Source organism: Panthera tigris, chromosome E2 (assembly GCF_018350195.1).
Source record: "Panthera tigris isolate Pti1 chromosome E2, P.tigris_Pti1_mat1.1, whole genome shotgun sequence".
Lineage (NCBI taxonomy): Eukaryota > Metazoa > Chordata > Mammalia > Carnivora > Felidae > Panthera > Panthera tigris.
Genome location: NC_056674.1, coordinates 3,909,697 through 3,930,330, shown reverse-complemented (window position 1 = coordinate 3,930,330; position 20,634 = coordinate 3,909,697). Strand labels below are relative to the sequence as shown.

Here is a 20,634-nt window from a genome sequence, read left to right as displayed (position 1 = left end):
CAATTCTGTGTCTCCCTCTTTGCCCCTCCCCCACTAATGCTCTGTCTCTCTGTGTCCCTCAAAAAAGGAATAAAGGTTAAAAAAAGATTTTTTAATTAAAAAAAATAATAACAGGGGCGCCTGGGTGGCTCAGTCGGTTAAGCGTCCGACTTCGGCTCAGGTCATGATCTCGCGGTCCGTGAGTTCGAGCCCCGCGTCGGGCTCTGTGCTGACCGCTCAGAGCCTGGAGCCTGTTTCAGATTCTGTGTCTCCCTCTCTCTCTGACCCTCCCCCGTTCATGCTCTGTCTCTCTCTGTCTCAAAAATAAATAAACGTTAAAGAAAAAAAATTAAAAAATAATAATAATAACATATAGCAGCTTGGATAATGTTCACCTCTGGGGAGAGAGGAAGGACAAGAGAGTGGATGTGGTAGTGGTGAAACACAGCAAAATGTTAATGTCTAGAAAGTAAGGTCAGTGTACCTGTTTCCATTTATACTATTGGGTGTTTTCCATTATGGTTGAATCACTTCATAATTAAAAACCTAACCTAGAAAGAGAAGAGTTACCCTGTATATGCTTGTGAGCTAAGAATATTTACATGTGCATCCTGAATGCCTATACTTTGGTTCATTCACATATTAAACAGTGACTTCCAAACCTGATTGGCTGACATAACTTTGGAATCAGAGCTCGTGTATTTGTGTTGATACGTAACTGGCCATTCGGTGTCATTGTCACACAAAAGAGCCCACCCTCAGAAAAATCCTTACAAAGACACAATACGTAAATTAATGAAGTTATGGGTGCCCAATGACAACACCAACATATACTTGGCAAGTCTAGCTTCGTCGTATCCTTCGATTCCAAAGAAATAATGTAGATAGAAACACGATGGCACTGAGAAAACTCTCCCATTCGCATCAGAAAGGAAACTGGTCTTAACTTTAAGACTGGATGGCTCTGCCCAGTACGGCTTGGAAGGATCATGAACCAAATACGTTTAGTGACTTACCCTGGTGCATGCGACTTAGGGTTGTGTTTGATAGATCGCAGTTGGGTGTCTATATTTGTGGCTTGTATCTTGTGCTCCTTTTCAAAATCCCTTGGTCTATGGGATGCCTCACCCCACAGCAATCAATGGAGTTTTCTGGGGGAACAGTTTTCTATGCCTCACCCCACAGCAATCAATGGAGTTTTCTGGGGGAACAGTTTTCTATGCCTCACCCCACAGCAATCAATGGAGTTTTCTGGGGGAACAGTTTTCTATGCCTCACCCCACAGCAATCAATGGAGTTTCCTGGGGGAACAGTTTTCTATGCCTCACCCCACAGCAATCAATGGAGTTTTCTGGGGGAACAGTTTTCTATGCCTCACCCCACAGCAATCAATGGAGTTTTCTGGGGGAACAGTTTTCTATGCCTCACCCCACAGCAATCAATGGAGTTTTCTGGGGGAACAGTTTTCTATGCCTCACCCCACAGCAATCAATGGAGTTTTCTGGGGGAACAGTTTTCTATGTATGGGGTGCCATCTAGAATTCCCTAAGTGGGTATCCTGGTACTACCAGCCCATACACATGGTATGTGTTCTTAGCCTATGTTTTAAGCCAAACTGTACTAAAGTCACACTCCAAATTTTGGGGAAATCCAGCCAGTAATTCTTTTTTTTTTTTTTTAATTTTTTTTAACTTTTTTTTTTAATTTATTTTTGAGACCAGTAATTGTTGAGAGGTGTGGAAGCAAAAAAGCAGAAACTTCATTTTATTACTATGGATTGTGAGCCAAGGACACACAGTGACCTGGTTTCCATGTGTTCAGTCACCTCCACCATCTAAAATCAAGTTCTCCTCCTTCCAGGGATCCTACAGCACTGTACGTTCACAGGATCCTGGGGGCTCCTTGGCGGGGGACAGAAGCTGCCGCAGGTGGTACCTTGGGGTTTCGATCAGCATAGCTCACTCCCTGGGGGTCTTTCAGCCTTTGGGGAAGAGAGATGGGCATTTAGAGCTTAGCTGTCTCATATGGTACCTACAAGCCACGTATGGCTATTTACATTTAAGTGAATTAAAGTTAAATCGAACTCAAAACTCAGGTCCTCAGTCACACCAGATGCATCTCAAATGTGCACAAGCCACATGCAGCCAGTGGCTGTTGTATGAGCACAGCTTTGGGACACTTCCATCATGGCGGGAAGTCCTACTGGACAGAGCCATTCTAGGAATGGCCATGTTTCACGGACGGTGAGGGTTTTGACTCTGGTTTTAATGAAACGATGCTAATGAGTGTAAGTGGGACTAATAACAGTCATTGCAAATGCATGGTTTTGAGAATAAGAACTATCCTTCAAGAATTCCTACTGGTTATGTAATATTACACTGTTTTTAAAGCAGTGTTATTGGGGCGCCTGGGTGGCTCAGTCGGTGAAGCGTCCGACTTCGGCTCAGGTCATGATCTCACGGTCCGTGGGTTCGAGCCCCGCATCGGGCTCTGTGCTGACAGCTCAGAGCCTGGAGCCTGTTTCAGATTCTGTGTCTCCCTCTCTCTGTGACCCTCCCCCGTTCATGCTCTGTCTCTCTCTGTCTCAAAAATAAATAAATGTTAAAAAAATTAAAAAAACAGTGTTATTAAGATATAATTTATGTACCATGTGTGAAATTTGATGACATTTAGTGAATCGGTAGAATGATGTGGCTGGCCATCGCCACAGTAAGTTTTAGAACATTCGTCACCCAAAAAAGTTCCCTCGTGCCTATGTGCAGTTACACCTGCTCTCCCCACCCCAGCCATAGGCCACCACTAATGTGCTTTTTCTGGAGATTTTACACAATGGAACACCACCATGGACAGTCTTCTGTATCTGGCTTTTTTTCACTTAGCAAAATGGTTTTTGCAATACATCCTTGTACCAAAGGTACCTATCACTACTTTCTTCCTTTTTTTATTGCTGAATAGAATTTCACTGTATGGAGGTAGCACATCGTAGTATTATATTATTTTCATATTATGATCAACAATTTGCTAATCAATGTCACTAATCCAACGCTTAAAATAGGCCAGATTTGTTCATTGAGGCTTTATTTGCGAATCTGTGAACTATGTTTTTCCATACCTTAAAAAATTATATGCATATCTAAGTGAATGCCATGTGCATAAATACTTTTTAAACACAGCATTGAACCATTTGTACTTTTTGCTAATGCCTCTTTTTACTTGCTTTGACATAAAGAATAAACCAATGGACCTCTGTGTCCTATGGAAAAAATGTATAAACGTTATCTGTTATTGCTCTTAGAGGTAATGCTAATTAAAAAAAATTTTTTTTAATGTTTATTCATTTCTGACAGAGACAGGACGTGAGTGGGGGAGGGGCAGAGAGAGAGGGAGACACAGAATCCGAAGCTGGCTCCAGACTCCGAGCTGTCAGCACAGAGCCCGATGCGGGGCTTGAACTCACAGACCACGAGATCATGACCTGAGCTGAAGTCAGACACTTAACGAACTGAGCCACCCAGGCGCCCCAAGGTAATGCTAATTAATGTTGAATCACAAGTAAACAGTATTTTAAATAGAAAAAAATAATGTACATTGGTTAACATTTGTTAATTGATGCTTTTATGCCATCTGATGTTTAAAATTTGCTGGAAACTCCAGCAAACCCTTTATGATTAGCACATCAGTGGATTCACACAGGCCTTCTCATGGGGGATTTTGATTCCCACTCGATATGGGAGGCAATGAAGGGTCCAGATCACAGGGGTTTCATGCTTTGTCTCAGACCATATTGGTAATAAATAGTAGCCATGGGCAATTGGAGTCTTGCTACTCCGGAACAAAAAGCCCATGTATCTTTGTTGATTGAGATATAACTGACATATAACATTGTATAGGTTTTACCACTATGGTGGTAATCATGTTGCAATATATAAATGTACCAAGTGTTTATTTGATACATTTATATATTGCAACACGATTACCACCATAGTGCTAGCTAACACATGAATCCCGTCACATAATTATCATGTCTTTTCCAAGCAGTGAGAACAATTAAGATGTAATCTCTTAGCAACTCTGAAGTTCGAATACATCGTTAGGGACCATGATCACAATGCTGTGCATTTCATCTCCAGAACTTACTTATCTACCAACTTTCTCACCTCCTGGTAACCACCATTCTGCCCTCAGTTTATATGAGTTTGGCCGAAGCATATGTTTTTAAACACAATGTTCATTGGCCTCCAGTCAATTGTGTGAGCTGGGGGCAGTCATATAACCAGAGTGTGGGTTAAACCAGCGGGTGAACAGGGTCGGCCTATGGAGATAAGTGAACTTGTGGGGAGAACTCACCGAGACAGATGTCCTTTCCAGGTCAGATGAATCTGCATCTGTGAGAGAAAGGGGGAAAAAAATCAGTTCTCAGATTGCAGGAGTCAGACTTACCCTTCCCATCCCACCATGCCCATGTGGTTTCTTCCCTTATCACTCACCCATAGCCTCCTGCTGGGGAAGTTTGGAATGGCTGGTTCTGAGAGACAGAAACACGTTAAAGTGTGGGATATGAAGACTGGGGGAGAGGATAGGGTTTTGGAGAGAAGAAGAGAGTCACAGCACGGGTTGGACGGGAGTGGGAATCACAGACATGCGAAGAGGGTCTGTGAAAGGTGGGAGGGGGCACGAGATACGTCGAGTTTATCTACCTCTTGGTGGATTCTTCATGTGACAAATCTACAAAAAAAACACAATAATAATAATAATAATAATAATAATAATAATACAGGGAGGAATTTATCTAATGAGAAAATCCTTCACTTCACTCCCCTTCCCCAGTGTTTTAAATCGGTGCATCCCTGAACTCACCATGCTGGGTGCATCTGTTGATGAGGAAGACGGAGAGGAAGAGGAGAAAAATGGAGAGACAGCTGCACGTGGCAGCAATGGTGGATCTGGTGGCTGGTTGGGAGAGGAGCAGGTCAGACCATCAGTTTGGCTGCCCAGACACCCCGATCTGCATGTGGCAGGACAGTTGTCAGCAGCCAGACAATCGGGCTTCTAAAGCCTTCAGCTGCTGCTTCCGAGCTGGAACTTCCCATGTCTTAGGGGAGTGAATCTGACTTTCCCTTTCCCCATTCATTTTTTTTTTTTTAACGTTTATTTATTTTTGAGACAGAGAGAGAGACAGAGCATGAACGGGGGAGGGGCAGAGAGAGAGAGGGAGACACAGAATCTGAAACAGGCTCCAGGCTCCGAGCTGTCAGCACAGAGCCCGATGCGGGGCTCGAACTCACAGACCGTGAGATCGTGACCTGAGCTGAAGTCGGACGCTTAACCGACTGAGCCACCCAGGCGCCCCTCCCTTTCCCCATTCAAAGCGAGGATGGGAATAGTAGCTACTGACTGCACTGCATGGTGGGGGGCTGGGGGGTAACCAGGTGGGCACTCCCAGAGAGGGCCTCGCCCAAGGGAAATTCCCAATCAGTGTGTCAGCCATATCAATAATAATGAAGATTTATGGGGCACCCGGGTGGCTCAATTGGTTGAGCATCCGACTTCGGCGCAGGTCATGATCTCATAGTTCGTGGGTTCAAGGCTCTGTGCTGACAGCTCAGAGCCTGGAGCCTGCTTCCGATTCTGTGTCTCCCCCTCTCTCTGCCCCTCCTCTGCTCATGCTCTGTCTCTTTCTGTCTCTCAAAAATAAATACATGTTGGGGCGCCTGGGTGGCTCAGTCGGTTAAGTGTCCGACTTCGGCTCAGGTCATGATCTCGCGGTCCGTGAGAGCCCCGCGTCGGGCTCTGTGCTGATGGCTCAAAGCCTGGAGCCTGTTTCAGATTCTGTGTCTCCCTCTCTCTGACCCTCCCCCATTCATGCTCTGTCTCTCTCTGTCTCAAAAATAAATAAACGTTAAAAAAAAAAGTAAAAAAAAAAATACATGTTTAAAAAAAATTTTTAAAAAAAGTCACACAGCCGGGATGGGCTTCAAGTCCTGGGATGTCTAACCCTTCAGGCCAGGCGGCCCCAGGTCCGGGCAGCTCTGTGCTGGCCACTGGGTGTGGAAACCCCAGAGAAGTGAGCTCACAGTCTGGGCAGATACGTGTTTCCCCACATAACGGCGATGCTGGCAGAGGCAAGTCCCATCAGACATGAATGGAAGTCCCAACTCTCTCCCAGTTCAAGGGTTGTTTAAATGTTATACACCCCTGGGATATTATTCAGAAAATCCGACCATCTGCTACAAAGCCTATGAAACCTGGAGGGCATTATGCTAAGTGACATGAACTAAAGGCAAACACTACATGATTGGATTCCACTTACACTTGGAATCTAAAAAATTAAAAAAAAAATTTTTTTTTTTAAATTGAACTCATAGAAGCAGAGGGTAGATGGTTGCCAGGGTAAGTGAGGAGAAGCTTCCAGTTAAAAGATGAATAAGGGTTCCTGGGTGGCTCAGTCGGTTAAGCATCTGACTTCAGCTTAGGTCATGAGTTCGAGCCCCGCGTCGGGCTCTCTGCTGACAGCTCAGAGCCTGGAACCCGCTTCGGATTCTGTGTCTCCCTCTCTCTCTGCCCCTCCCCCGCTCATGCTCTGTCTCTCTCTCTCTCTCTTTCTCAAAAATGAATAAACTTAAAAAAAAACTTAAAAAAAAAAAGGAGTAAGAGTATAACAAGTTTTGAGAGAAATCCAGAGGTGATCCAGGATGTGTACAGTGATTATTCAAGTTCATAAAATACATTACTTTCCTTGGTATTCACTTTTTGGGGCAACGGGAACGCCAATCAGGAGAAATATGTTCATGCAAATTCGTACCTGTTTAAATCTAATATCTAACATATATGTGTTTTAAGTCAAAATGGCACATAATAAGCAATTTTATTGCCAATCACATGAAGTTTTCCCTTTACGTGAGATCTTGAATTTACAATGAACATTTCCTGGCTGCTAGGAACATTATTTTTGAATTATCTAGATATGTCTTATTTCTAAACAGAACCACACCAGTTAGTGAGTATTTTCACAGGAGGGTTCTCTTGCTGACTGAGGCTTACTAGAATCATCTTTCGTGTGGAATTTTTCTTCCAAAATGCCTCCTATACAGAAGACCATAAGAACTGAATTTTTTTGTTTGATAGTACTTTTTTTCAGTCTTTTAAATTTGGAAAGAATGTGAACACATCGACTCTGTTTGCATTCAAAAGAAGCGAATAAAAATTACTTATAAAAGACAACATGGGGGGCGCCTGGGTGGCTCAGTCGGTTAAGTGTCTGACTTCAGCTCAGGTCACGATCTCGCAGTCCGCGAGTTCGAGCCCCGCGTCGGGCTCTGGGCTGATGGCTCAGAGCCTGGAGCCTGCTTCCGATTCTGTGTCTCCCTCTCTCTCTGCCCCTCCCCCGTTCATGCTCTGTCTCTCTCTGTCTCAAAAATAAATAAACGTTAAAAAAAATTTAAAAAAAAAGACAACATGGGGTGCCTGGGTGGCGCAGTTGTTTGGGCGTCTGCCTTCGGCTCAGGTCATGACATCACAGTCCGTGAGTTCGAGCCCCACATCGGGCTCTGTGCTGACAGCTCAGAGCCTGGAGCCCGTTTCGTATTCTGTGTCTCCCTCTCTCTCTGCCCCTCCCTGTCTCACACTCCTCTCGCTCTCACAAAAATAAATAAATATTAAATTTTTTTAAAAAGGTGAATAAATTCTGGACATGTAATGTATCGTATGGTGACAGTAGTTGATATTGTATAATTGAAATTTGCTTAAAGACATCTTAAGCATTCTTACTAAAAAAAAAAAGGGGGGTGAGTACGTGAGGGGCAGGTGCATTCATTCACTTGATGGGGGGATTCCTTTCACGGCGTACTTGTACTCCCAACCATCACGGGGCACACTTTAAATACCTTCTTTTATTTCCCGATTACAGCTCCATAAAGATGGGGCCGGAAGGAGAGGGGTGGGGTGAGAATACCTGACTCACAGAGCTGGATAATGATGGAAGGTGAGAGTACTGGCTTTACAACGCTCAGTCTAGAATCTGACTCACCATGTAGGATAATGAGATCGCAGTGATAATGATTATTTTCTCCCCCGATATCCCGCCCACACCTGTCTCCCTCTGTAGCAGATGATGCTGATACTCCTCCTTCCCTGCTCCCCCAGATCCCTTTGCCGTTTTTATGCACTCTGGATTGTGGTTTCCTGCCTTAAGCCCTGGCTGCCCGTGTGTGTCACCTTCTCCATCTCCTGCACTTTCCCGTGGCATTGAGCAAAAGACACTCACTCGTGTTCTGTCCTTTTCTTCTCATGCCTTCTTCCCCCGTGCCCTCTACAATATTGTTTCCACGCTCATACTTATGTGAGAGTCTGCTTCTAGCAGCCCTGAATCCAACACACCCTCAAACACAGCAATCTATCAGCACATCACCAGGGATGTGAGACACAGGGCAGGAGCAGCTCTTCCCGGACTAGCAAGGCCCCAAATGGATGCAGAGAAACTTCAACCTTCATCTAGCCTAGGTTTCTCTCCCACAGCAGCTCACTAGAAATGAGAAGTAAACAATTACAAGACTTTCCTCTTCCTATGGCCCCACACCCATCGATCTGAGCTCACCCTGAGATGTCCACATATCCTGGCCAAATTTCACATCCATGTTTACAAGTTGCCAGAATAAACTACAAAGGGTCTCTGGTGTTGGTGTGAAGGAATCAGACGAGCAAAGGGATACAGCTTGACATGGGGCGTAAATAAAGTCACAGGCACAGAAGAGAAGACTGGCCTCGTATGCGGGCTGGGGACATCCTGTCTGAGCTTAAAGGCTTTATTCTGTTTAGAATTGCGGCGGTATAAATTTGAACTCAGAAAGCACATCTTAAGAAGACACCCACTGGAGCGCCTGGGTGGTGCAGTCGGTTAAGCGTCCGACTTCAGCCAGGTCACGATCTCGCGGTCCGTGAGTTCGAGCCCCGCGTCAGGCTCTGGGCTGATGGCTCGGAGCCTGGAGCCTGTTTCCGATTCTGTGTCTCCCTCTCTCTCTGCCCCTCCCCCGTTCATGCTCTGTCTCTCTCTGTCCCAAAAAAAAAAAAAAAAAAAAAAAAAAAAAACGTTGAAAAAAAAAAAGAAGACACCCACTAAGGTGTCTATAATAAAAGGAAAATAAGGGTTGGCAAGGATATGGAGATATTGGAACCCACATGCATTACTGGTGGGAATGTAAAATGGGGCGGCCACGTTGGGAAATAACTTGGCCGTTTCTCAAAAAGTTAAATGTAGAGTTAACATATGCCCTTCCAATTCTACCCATGGGTAGATACCGAAGAAAAATTGGGAGCGGGGACTCAAACAGGTACGTGCACACCAATGCTCAGGGTAGAATTATTGCGATACCAAAAAGGTATGAACAACCCAAATGTCCACCATGGGGATGGGGAGACACCGCTTAACAGGCTGGCGATTTCATTTGGGGGTGATGAGAATGTTCTGGAATTGTATAGTGGCTGTGGCTGCACAGCCTTGCAAACATACTAAAATGCCACTGAGTCATATCCTTCAAAAGGGTGAATTTAGGGAGTGTGAGTTATGTATCAATCAAAAAGAAAGAAAATAACGCGAGAGCCAAAATCACCGTTTCTCTTCCTCTTTCCCCTCCAACACCATCCCTCACACTTCCTGCTCTATTTCTGACCCTTTCATGCTCCTAGATGCTATCAGATTTCATATCTCTCCAAAAAGACATTCCTGGCATGCATTATGGTCCTAAAGCTGGAGTAGAAATCATTTCCCAAGTCTGCTAATCCTGAATAAACACATTTTCAAAGACTATTACTTATTTTGCAAGGACATTTTGGGAGATACCTTTAAAAAAAAAAAAAAAAAGCTGGTTATGTCAGTGTCAACTCTAATGACAGCCCTGAACAATTTTGGCTCTTTGGAGTAGCTTATAGGGAGGTTACAAGTTGCAGAAATTAAAGATGAGTAAGCACCTAGTTGCCAATTTACATTATATATTTGGCCATTAAAATCTGGATGAGCTCCTGTTTTCATCCAAAGATGTCAAAAGCTCTAACTTTTACAGGCATCTCTGAGGATAGAATCTTAGCCAATTCTTCATGGAAAAGCAGCATCAGAGAAAAGTAACTGAATGTTCAGCTGTGTTTGAGAATTTAGAAGTTTTTTTTTTTAATAATTTTTTTTAACGTTTATTTATTTTTGAGAGAGAGAGAGACAGAGCATGAACAGGGGAGGGTCAGAGAGAGGGAGATACAGAATCTGAAACAGGCTCCAGGCTCTGAGCTGTCAGCACAGAGCCCGACGCGGGGCTTGAACTCACTGACCTCGAGATCATGACCTGAGCCGAAGTCGGCTGCTTAACCGACTGAGCCACCCAGGTGCCCCGAGAATTTAGAAGTTTTAGCAAGTCCTTTGGTCATACATATTCCCAAAGCACGTGGACTCCACAGCATAGGGATCGTGCTGCCCAAACCAGACACACAAGCTCATCCCCATTCTTCCCAAAACTCCACCATAGTGTTTTCATTATGTAAAATGACAAACGATGCACCTTGTCCTGTCTTACTCATCAGATTTTTATGAACCCAGGAGGAGCTCAGCAGTCATTGCCCAAGAGAGGCAATCATCCTCCCAATCGCGTTGAGAAATCATGCATCGAGATGCTTCTTGTGCCTTTTAATCAAAAAGGATCCCCTGTCTCATGAGGTGGGTATAATTTGGAAAAGCATTCTTCAATTTATCTTACCTTTTCCCCCTGGAGGGGCTCTGCGTTTTTTGCGGTCATCTAGAAAACAGGAGGTAAGAAAAAAAATCACAATGATTGTGTGGGGATCTTGGGGTCCTATGTCCTCATGTCTCACTTACGGACTCTATGCCTTCTTTGGGAAGCAGAGAATGTCTTCCCCACTCTTGGGATGCTCACTGGGTTCGCAAACCAGGGTCAGAATATGAGATTGCTCTTTCTAATATTCTTGGAGTTTTGATATTATTTCTAATAACAAAAATATTTATATGACCCCACTAATTCCCCCCTCCCCTTCCAATCCTATTCCTTGCCAGTCTTCCCTATCTCAGGCAAGAGCACGGCCATTTTGCAAATATTCTCTCCCATTTGGTTAAGTTTTCTTATCTTGTTGACTGTTTCTTCAGCCACGCAGAAGCTTTTTAGCTTGATGCCTTCCCACTTGTTTATTTTTGCCTTTTTTAAATTTTTTTTTATAAATTTTTTTTATAACATTTATTTTTGAGACAGAGAGAGACAGAGCATGAATGGGGGAGGGTCAGAGAGAGGGAGACACAGAATCTGAAACAGGCTCCAGGCTCTGAGCTGTCAGCACAGAGCCCGACACGGGGCTCGAACTCACAGCCCTCACGGACCGCGAGATCATGACCTGAGCTGAAGTCGGCCGCCCAACTGACTGAGCCACCCAGGCGCCCCTATTTTTGCCTTTTTAATGCTTTTTGTGTCATATCTGAAAACCTCATTGCCAAGATTAAGCAAAGGAGTTTTCCCCCGTTTTCTTCGAGGGGTTTTATGGTGTGGGGTCTTATGTTTAAGTCTCTACTACGCTTTGAATTGATTTTTGTGAGTGGTGTAAGGTAGGGGTCCAATTTCATTCTTCTGGCATCCAGTTCTCCCAACACCGTTTATTGAAGAGACTACCCTCACCCCACTGCGTATTTTTGGCTCCCCTACCAAATGTTAGTTGATTGTATACGTGAGGCTTGAATTCTGGGCTCTTGGTTTTGTTTTGCTGGTCTATGTGTCTATTTTTATGCCAGTACCGTACCATTTGGATTACTGTAGCTTTCTAGTATAGTTTGAAATTAGGATGTGTGATACCCCCAACTTTGTTCTTTCTCCGTATTTCTTTGACCATTCAGGATCCAGCATTTTTTTGGTTGAGTCGTTAGGATTTTCCATATGTAAGATTACATCATCTGCAAATAAAGACAGTTCTACTTCTTCCTTTCCAGTTTGGATGCCTCTTACTTCTTTGTCTTGTTTGATTGCTTTATTGCTACGTTGAATGGAAGTGGTGAGAGCGGACATCCTTGTCTCGTTTCTGATGTTAGAGGAAAAGCTTTCGACCTTTCCCCTTCGAGTATGAAGCCAACTGTGGACTTGCGTATGTCCTTTGTTATGTTGAGATGTATTCCTTCTGTACCCCATTTGTGGAGAGTTTTTAATTTTGAAAGTATGTTGTATTTTGTCAAATACCTTTTCTGCATCTACTGAGATGATCGTATGACTTCTGTCCTTCATTCACTAATGTGGTCTATCGCATTTATTGATTGTATATGTTGAACCATCCTCATACCACAGGGACAAATCCCACTTAACCATGACGTGTAACCTTAATGTGCTGTTGAACTTGGTTGCCAATGTTTTTTTGGGAATGTCTGCATCTATGTTCATCAGGGATATTATATTGCTCCGTAGTTTTCTTTTAGTGTTGCTGTCCGGCTTTGGTATCGGTGATGCCGGCCTCATGAAATGAGAGTAGGAGTGTTCCCTCCTCTTCCGTTTTTGGGAAGACTCTGAGAAGGATTTGCATTATTTTTTCTTTAAATGTCTGGTGGAATTCATAAGTGAAACTTCTGGTTGGTCCTGGGCTCTTCTTCATTGGGAGGTTTTTGATTTTTGAGGTACTCTCCTTCTCTGTTATTGATCTGTTCAGATTTTCTATTTCTTCATGATTCAGTCTTGGTTTGTAGATGTCCACACAGGTTCCCTTGTCCATAAGTTATTGATCACATCTCCAGGTGCTTCCAGACCATGGCCAATAGGACCTGGAAATAATTTACAGTCTCCTGCAGGTTCCACAGCTGGTACTGAGGTCTGTCTGCCTACTACTCAACTCACAGGTGGGTGAGACTCCTCTTGGGTCCCTTGGTGTTTGGTGCCGGATCCCACAACTCCCACAAAAGCACTTTTGTTTGTGCATGGATGCCACATTTCTGTTGTTGGCATGGAAGATTGGTACAAAAATGAGGGATGTCTTATGCTGCCACGATGCTCAGTTTGGATTTTCTTATTTTCTCAACTTGTAGTGGCTCTGCCATCACCGTTTTCAGCAGAACAATATCCATACATTTGGTTCTGCTGTATGGAATCAGAGTCTCACACTGTGACCTGGAATTGTCTCGGGATCTATGCTGAGTAAGAGGGAAGGTTTTAGGATGATCCTGAAGAGTACAAAGCAACGGGGGTAAAGGGGAGGACCAGGGTTTCCCTGGGGACATTCTTACCCATCTCTGTATTAACCATGTCTTTTATTTTCTGTATTTGATTCTTTGACATTTTGGGACCTTGCTGACCCTGGAGATATTCCCCTCCCAGGGTATCTACTTCCTAGAGATAGGAGACAGCTCCCCCTCAAGCACGCCTCTCAAATGCAACCCAAGCAATCCAGAACTCACACTCTTGACCACCTCCTCTATGGCTCCCACCCTCTGGACCACTATTCCCCTGCCCTAATGACTCCAGGGTCAGATACGAGACACTCAGGGACAGCCTCTATACCCCAGAGCCAATCTTAAGCCTGTTCCTTCCCACAGAAACCACAGTAGAGGTTCCTGCCCCATCTTCTCCCTCCCTCTGCTTCCTGACTAGCCCTGGTGCTTCTCTGTGTGGTCCTGCATGGCATCCCCCTCTTGGAAACTCTAACAAACACTTTTTTTTCCCCAGTGACAATCACATCTCCATCTTTGGTCATACTTCAAATTTTCTGTTAATACCTATATTCTAAAACACCCTCCACACCCACCTCATTGATACCCATTCAGAATCTCTGATGAGAACTGGTCACCAAATTCAGTTCCCATTCCCGCCTTCCCCCAATTCTCTACATTCAAGCGGTCACAGCTGTCTTTTTGTTTCCTGGACTCTTCTCTCCCCAGCCAGGTTCCATCACAGGAAAAGGAATATGTGCCTCAAGGGCAAACCTGAAGCTGCCTTTCTCACCTGTGACCTCCAGCTGCAGGTGTTCACTCTCCTCTGACCACTCCTGGGAGTCCATTGTCTTGTAGGCACAAAAGTACGTCCCAGCATCCTTTCGCTCCAGGTGAGTGAGGAGGAATTCAGCCTCATATCCTGCAGATCTCTGCTCCTGTCTGTACCCAGAGTCCTGCAGCTTCCCCAGCATGAATGTCACATTGTGGCGGTGACCCAGGCACCTCAAGGTCACGTTACGTCCCTGTTCAACCACTGGGCTGGGCAAGGCACTGAGGTAGGGTTTGGTAAGTGTCTCTGGAAAGAATTCAGAGTTAGTCTGAATCTTCCAAGTAATGACTGCCAATGCCCTCCCAGAATTGAGAGGATCAGACAGAAAACTTGGGATGCAGGAACAGATCAAGTGTATGCAAGAAAACTCACCATTCTTTTTCTCATCTTCAAAGCCCAGGGAAAGCCCTGGAAGAGAAACTCTCATTAGACATGAGTTTATATACTCATCTTGGAGTACAAATCAGGCAGATGATGCGTGACTAATTTGTTAAAGATCCATCCCATTTCTTGAAGGTACTTCCTTGGGTTGATTTAAAAAAAAATTTTTTTTAATGTTTATTTATCTTTGAAAGAGAGATAGTGACAGAACACGAGCAGGGGAGGGGCTGAGAGAGAGAGGGAGACACAGAATCCGAAGCAGGCTCCAGGCTCTGAGCTGTCAGCACAGAGCCCGATGCGGGGCTCAAACTCACAGACTGCAAGATCATGACCCGAGCCGAAGTCAGACGCTTAACCAACTGAGCCACCCAGGTGTCCCTCCTTGGGTTTATTTTTTACCTTTTGCTTATGTCCCATTGTTTCTCATTCAGGAGTTATGTTTATGTACCAAATTCCAGTAACCTTTCCTGATTTATTGTGTTGCTTTCACAATTAGTCTTTTCTTTCACCATCTAGAAATCATTGCACACTTACCTATATTTTCCTCTCCTGTCTTGTATGATGGCAGTTTTCACCCTTACCACTTAAATGATGCAATGGTTATTTTATTGTGGAGTATGAGTGGAGGGTTTCCTCTCTGGAGAGGAAGTTGCTCTCTCTAACAAAGTTCTTCTTTTCACAAAGAATTCAAGACATTCGTGGTCTTAAATGCTTTCTTCACTCTTGGCTTTGATCTTGACAAACATCAGCCCCTCCCTCTCCTGTGTTCTGTTCTATTTATTTCATTCTGGGACAGGAACATTATCCCATGGATGAAAATATGGGAAACCAGTCTTGGGGTCTGCCAAGAGTTGAAGCTAGAATTTCTCAATGCAAGAGTATCTCAAGACATCTGGCCTTTGTTTAAACTCAGAGGTCAGCTCACAACAGGGACCCCCAAGCTTCACCTAGAAGGAAGGAGGTGGAGTGTAGACAGTGTGCTGAGAGGGCACTTGCAGTGACAATGTCTGGGATTAGTAGGTAGGAAATCATCCTCTGGGTGGTCAGGGAGTCCTAGGTCTCATGGTCCCTTTTTAGTGTCCCCCCCCCCCCACCAATCCTGCTTTCAGACTCATGATATCTCAGCTCTGATATCAGCCAATATTCTGCTCAAATAGTGATTCCCTTAAACACACACACACACGCACACACACACACACACAAACATACAGTTGTCTTTAGTTCATTTTACATTGTGAAACCCTACCAGAGAATAGAAAGTGAGGGAGGGGTCCTCTTTCTTTGTCAAATAAAATTGTGTATATTTGAGTTCTACAATATGATGATTTTATATCTATCTATCATCTATCTATCAATCAATGATTACCACCTTCAAGCTAGTTAACACCTCCATCACCTCATATAGTTACCCTTTGTGAGTGTGTGTGTGTGTGTGTGTGGTGAGAATACAGAACCATTAACTCAAGTCCCCATACGGCGCATTGGATTCTTCAGAACTTGCCCATCTCTCCTAACAAGGGACGACAGCTGACTTAGACAAGGAAGACTGAAATGGAGAAAGCTGTCATTAAGGGGAAAAAGCCCACTGGCGTTCAGGATAACCTGAAAAAGCACATTTCCCAGGAAACAATTACAATAGAGAAACTACCAATGATCAAGTATCTGTCATTTGGCTGAGACTTTACATTTGGCTGATATTTGCCCACCTGTACCATGTATCCTACATCTAACACTTAGAATGGCCTTTACATACATCAAAAGGAGAGCTGTACAATGTCCAGCCTAGTTAGGGGCTATTACCTTTACTGAGATAGGAAGGAGTGGGGGCCCTAGAAACCACAGTTCCCTAAAAACTAATGTGATACTGTGATTTATGGTAAGAAACACATTTGGTTTCTGTCCTGGTTCCTGGCACAGAGGTCCTGAAACCCTTGGAATTTTCTAAGTGTTGAAAGCGATAAGCATTCTTTCACTATGTAAATGAAGGGACTTTTGGACCACACCTAAGGATGGGGGCTGGTTGCCAAGGGAATCAACCCTAGGAGGACAAGGCTGGAACTTTCAGTCCCACCTCACTGACCTCTGGGGAGGGGAGAGGGGCTGGAGATGGAATCAATCACCAATGGCCAATGATTTCATCAACCATGCCTATGGAATGAAACCTCTATAAAAGCTCTAAAGGACGAGTTCAGAGAGCTTCCAGGTTGGTGAACATAAGGAGGTGCAGGGAGAATGGTGCACCTGGAGAAGACATGGAAACTCTGTGCTCTTTCCCCATACCTGGCCCTCCACACCTCTTCCATCTGGCTGTTCCAGAGCCATATATATTTATATTTTTATATTTATAATATTCTAGTAATATAGTAAGTAAAATATTTCTGTGAATTCTATGAGCTTCTCTAGCAAACTAATTGGACCAAAAGAGGGGGTCATGGGAGCTCCTGATATATAGACAGTTGATCAGAAGCCCAGGTGACCACCTGAACTGGTGACTGGCATCTGAAATGGAGAGGGGGCGTTCTTGTAGAACTGACACCTTACCTATAGGATCTGATGCTACCTCCAGCTAGATAGTATCACAATTGAGTGAAATTATAGTATGCCCAACTGGTGTTCAAGACTTGCTTGGTGGTGTCAGGGTCCCACCCTCACACATTAGAACTGGGTGCCAAACTTGGGTCTCCCAGTTACCGTTAAATTACAACTTAACAGATCCTTTGAACTCATCATCTGGAAAGCTTGAAAATTTTTATGTAAAAGATTATTCAGATTATAGTATATTATATAAAATATTATCTTATTCCATTATAGAAAGAAATGTCACAGCGATACATGCTGCACCATGGATGGACCTTACAAATATACCAAGAAAAAGAAGCCAGACATGAAAGGTCACACATCATATGATTCCATTTACATGATATGTCCAGAATAGCTAAATCTAGAGAGACAGAGTAGATTGGTGACTGCCAGGGTCTGGGGGAAGGGTTAGGGTTAGGGTTAGGGTTAGGGTTAGGGTTAGGATGATGAGTGACTGCCTTGTAGGTATAGTATTTCCTTTAAGGGTGATGAAGTCATTTTGTGATGGTTACATAACAATGTGAATGTCTACCATGCCACTAAATTGAATACTTTAAAATGGTTACTCTCATGTGAACTGTACCTCAATACATTTAAACATTTTTATGTAAGTTGGGTACTTTTGCCCTAAAGATGCACAAAGATTCAGGTATCAAAAGTCCACCTGAAATAAGATTAAGTGGAAATGCCTAGTTGTATCGCAAGCAACCTCTGTCAAGTGCAATGGTGGATCTGGCTGGCCTCTAGAGCCATCTGATCCAGGGATTCAGTGCTGTTAGGGCCTTTTCTCTTCACTGGCATGCATCACTCCCTCTGAATATGGTCAGGATAGGACCAAGAGCCTGGGAGCGGGGCTGAGGGCAACTACAGTCTGGCATCTTTGGAAGGTCACTTCATAGAGGACCAAAATTTATCTGTGTCCCGATGCCAGTTTGAGAAACTTCCCGACAGAACTGGGCTGGCTTGCTTTGCATCATCCCTGGAATAATGATTATGGTCAAAGAGGAGGACAGTCTTATGGGTTGATTTGTGTCCCCCTCAAAAGATATGTTCAAGTCCTAATATGTTATTTGGAAATAGTGTTATTGGAGAGTAGGATGGCCCCCTAAGTCTGCATAAGAAGAGGTGGAGAGACATGGAGACAGACACAGAGGGAAGACGGCCATTTGAAGACACGAGAGATCCCAGCAAAGTATCTACAGACAAGGAGCCCAAGGACTGCCTGCCATCCCCAGAAGCGAGGAGAGCTGGGAACAGATTCTCCCTTTGAGCCTCAGAGCCCTCACAAGGCCAGCTCTGCACCTTGATCTTGGACTTCTGGCCTCCAGAACTGCGAGAGAATACATTTTTATGGTTTTAAGCCACTTGGCTTGTGGCACTTTGTGACAGCAGCCCCAGGAAATGAATATGGGCAGGAAAAGGTCAGTCTCTTGACTTCCCAGATTATTCTGCCCTACAGCGGGAGGTTTGGGGTACAGTGACTGACAGCCACCCCAGAAGCTCAAATGTGTGTGTGGGAGGAACAATGCCCCAAAGGGAAGGTCTAGACCCCAGAAGAAGGAGGAAGGAACTGGGGCAGATGAGAAGTGCTGCTGTCCTCCACACACACCCTTCACCTCCTACTCACGAAAGAGGGAGGAAGTGGGGGCTTGGTCAGTGGAGCTGCTGGTTCAAAGTCTAGAGCTCCTGTGTGACCAAGCCACAGTTATAATCGAGGCGTCCCTTTCTACAGGCTCAGATCCATCTGATTACATCATGTTCAAGTTGAGGACAGTCAAAATCAGGCTGAGGATAGGGCTGGCCAGAAAATTTTCATGTCATCCATTGTCTGCAGCATAACTCTTCGCTGAATTCCTGATTTGTACCCAAACTCACCACTCTACACTGTACATACCCCACCCTCCTATATGCCTACAAGCATTCATGGCAAGACTGGTATTTAGACAAAACAGGTTTGGGGACCCCATGGGAGCTCTGCATTTCACAGCCGAGTAAACCAGGGTGTCACTACACATCTCTGAACCTTGGTTCCTCATTCCTTATGTGCAAGCACCAGTACAGAGGCATGTTGTACCACAGCCCACCAAAGTCTGACAGGTGGCATGTGTCTAAGACACAGAAGCCATCAATTCACACCAACCTCCACTTCGTGGTAAATTTTCTCACCCACCCAAACCCATCCATCCCAGTCCTGGAGACTTACCGAGGCAAAGCAAGGACAGGAATTCTGTGATCATAGTGTCCCTTCCACCCAGACCGAGATCCTGTCTTCAGTTTTATAGTTCAAAGGAAGAAGGGAGACTGGGCCATCATGGCTCCCTCCTGCCACTTTGTGCCCAGGCTGTGTGGGTAGAGGTTTCACCCTGACACTTTGGTTCTCCACCACCTGGTGTAGAGTTTCCTTCTCACAACCAAGCCAGGAAATGATCAATGACAACATCTCCTTCATAAATCCGGTGTGTGTGGCTCCAGCTCCACCCACCCCGAGATCTGTCTTATCTAAAGTCCTGACCAAGATATTTTCTTTTACAAAAAAATAATAATTGTCTTGGAAAACGTTTTAGAGTTGCAAAAAAAAAAAAAAATACAGGGTTCCCATGTGCCCATCAACCAGCTTTCCCTAATGGTAATAGAAGTACAGTACATTATCAAACCCAGAAATTTAGCATCAGCACAATACAGTGGCTGGGCAAGCACATGGTAACGTCTAAAATGCAGGAGTCTCTGGTAAAAGCTGGGTACCCGCTGCCCGTGAGAGCAGGTTGGTCAACAAGAAAGCAGAAATGGATGTCTGCCTTTGAAGCTGAGTAAACTTGTCTCTTAGTAAACCTTGACAAATGGGTCACACATTGGATTTTTAGTGTGCTTTCTTTTACAGAAGAGAAAGTAATCAAGGGAAATTGGAAAGCTTCCATTCAATTTTTTTTCCCCTCACGGGGAGAGTGTAATTCCATTTTCCGGGAACAAGGAGGAAATATTGATGAATTAAGGGAGAAAATTCCTCTCTAGAAGTACAACACACATCTTTCTTTCCCAGCTACTCATTGCTTCCCAAGTTAGTTAAGACTCTTGTTAATTAATGATTGCCTCACATAACTGAAAACACTAGGGTTGTAATGGGTTCAAGCATGGGTAGATCCAAATGCTCAAATGATAGAACTCTGTCTTTCTCCATGTCTGGGCGCCACTTCCCACTGTGTAGACTTCACTCTCAGGTTATTTCTCATTATGTTCTGGGAAGATATCCACCAGCATATCCAGGCAGAAATAATATACTTGAAAAAAAAACAGTATGCTTGCACTAACACTTGCAACAAAACTCATAAGGCAGACTCAACATTGCTTGATCTTGGTTTACATGTCTGTTCCTAAATTGATCAATGTAGCCAGTGTGATAGATTATGCTGATTGGCCTTTCTGGGGCAATGAGCACACCTGCAGCTAGAAAGTTGGATCAATCTCATTTAACCACAGAGAGTAAGTGATAGTTGGCCAATGTCCCAGTAAAGATAGTCTTACCAGGATATACAGGATATGAGTAGTTAGACATGCAAAAAGTCAATACTGTCCACTATGTGCCTTCGTCTGCCCATGTAAGGCTGTGCCCAGGCAAGATTTTGCCTCCTTCCCAGAACTAATCTATGATTCTTCTCTCCCTTAACCATGAATATTTAACCATGAGATTGCTGAAATTGTG

At 44.2% G+C, this 20,634-nt stretch overlaps 1 protein-coding gene across 2 annotated transcripts; it reads right to left on the bottom strand.

The window, feature by feature from the left end:
* Positions 1-1,677: 1,677 nt before the first annotated feature.
* On the bottom strand, positions 1,678-19,343 carry LOC102957055 (V-set and transmembrane domain-containing protein 1). Of its 2 annotated transcripts, XM_015539808.2 has the most exons (9): positions 19,141-19,343; positions 14,349-14,384; positions 13,938-14,222; positions 10,716-10,754; positions 4,837-4,929; positions 4,677-4,704; positions 4,467-4,504; positions 4,327-4,364; positions 1,678-1,960 (listed from the first exon to the last, which is right to left on the bottom strand). In XM_015539808.2, exons 1-9 carry the CDS (start codon positions 19,172-19,174, stop codon positions 1,928-1,930), a joined length of 624 nt encoding a protein of 207 aa, XP_015395294.1. In that variant the 5' UTR covers positions 19,175-19,343; the 3' UTR covers positions 1,678-1,927. The 2 variants fall into 2 exon arrangements, with proteins under 2 accessions (XP_015395294.1, XP_042825265.1); XM_042969331.1 differs by lacking the exon at positions 14,349-14,384.
* Between the last annotated feature and the right edge of the window lie 1,291 nt (positions 19,344-20,634).

Excerpts from the sequence above, each read along its gene's own strand:
- LOC102957055 (XM_015539808.2), bottom strand. The coding sequence starts at position 19,174 with ATGATCACAGAATTCCTGTCCTTGCTTTGCCTCG. Across the intron at positions 14,385-19,140 it reads CCTGTCCTTGCTTTGCCTCG|GGCTTTCCCTGGGCTTTGAA; the intron begins GTAAGTCTCCAG and ends TTTCTCTTCCAG. Across the intron at positions 4,505-4,676 it reads CATGAAGAATCCACCAAGAG|AACCAGCCATTCCAAACTTC; the intron begins GTAGATAAACTC and ends TCTGTCTCTCAG.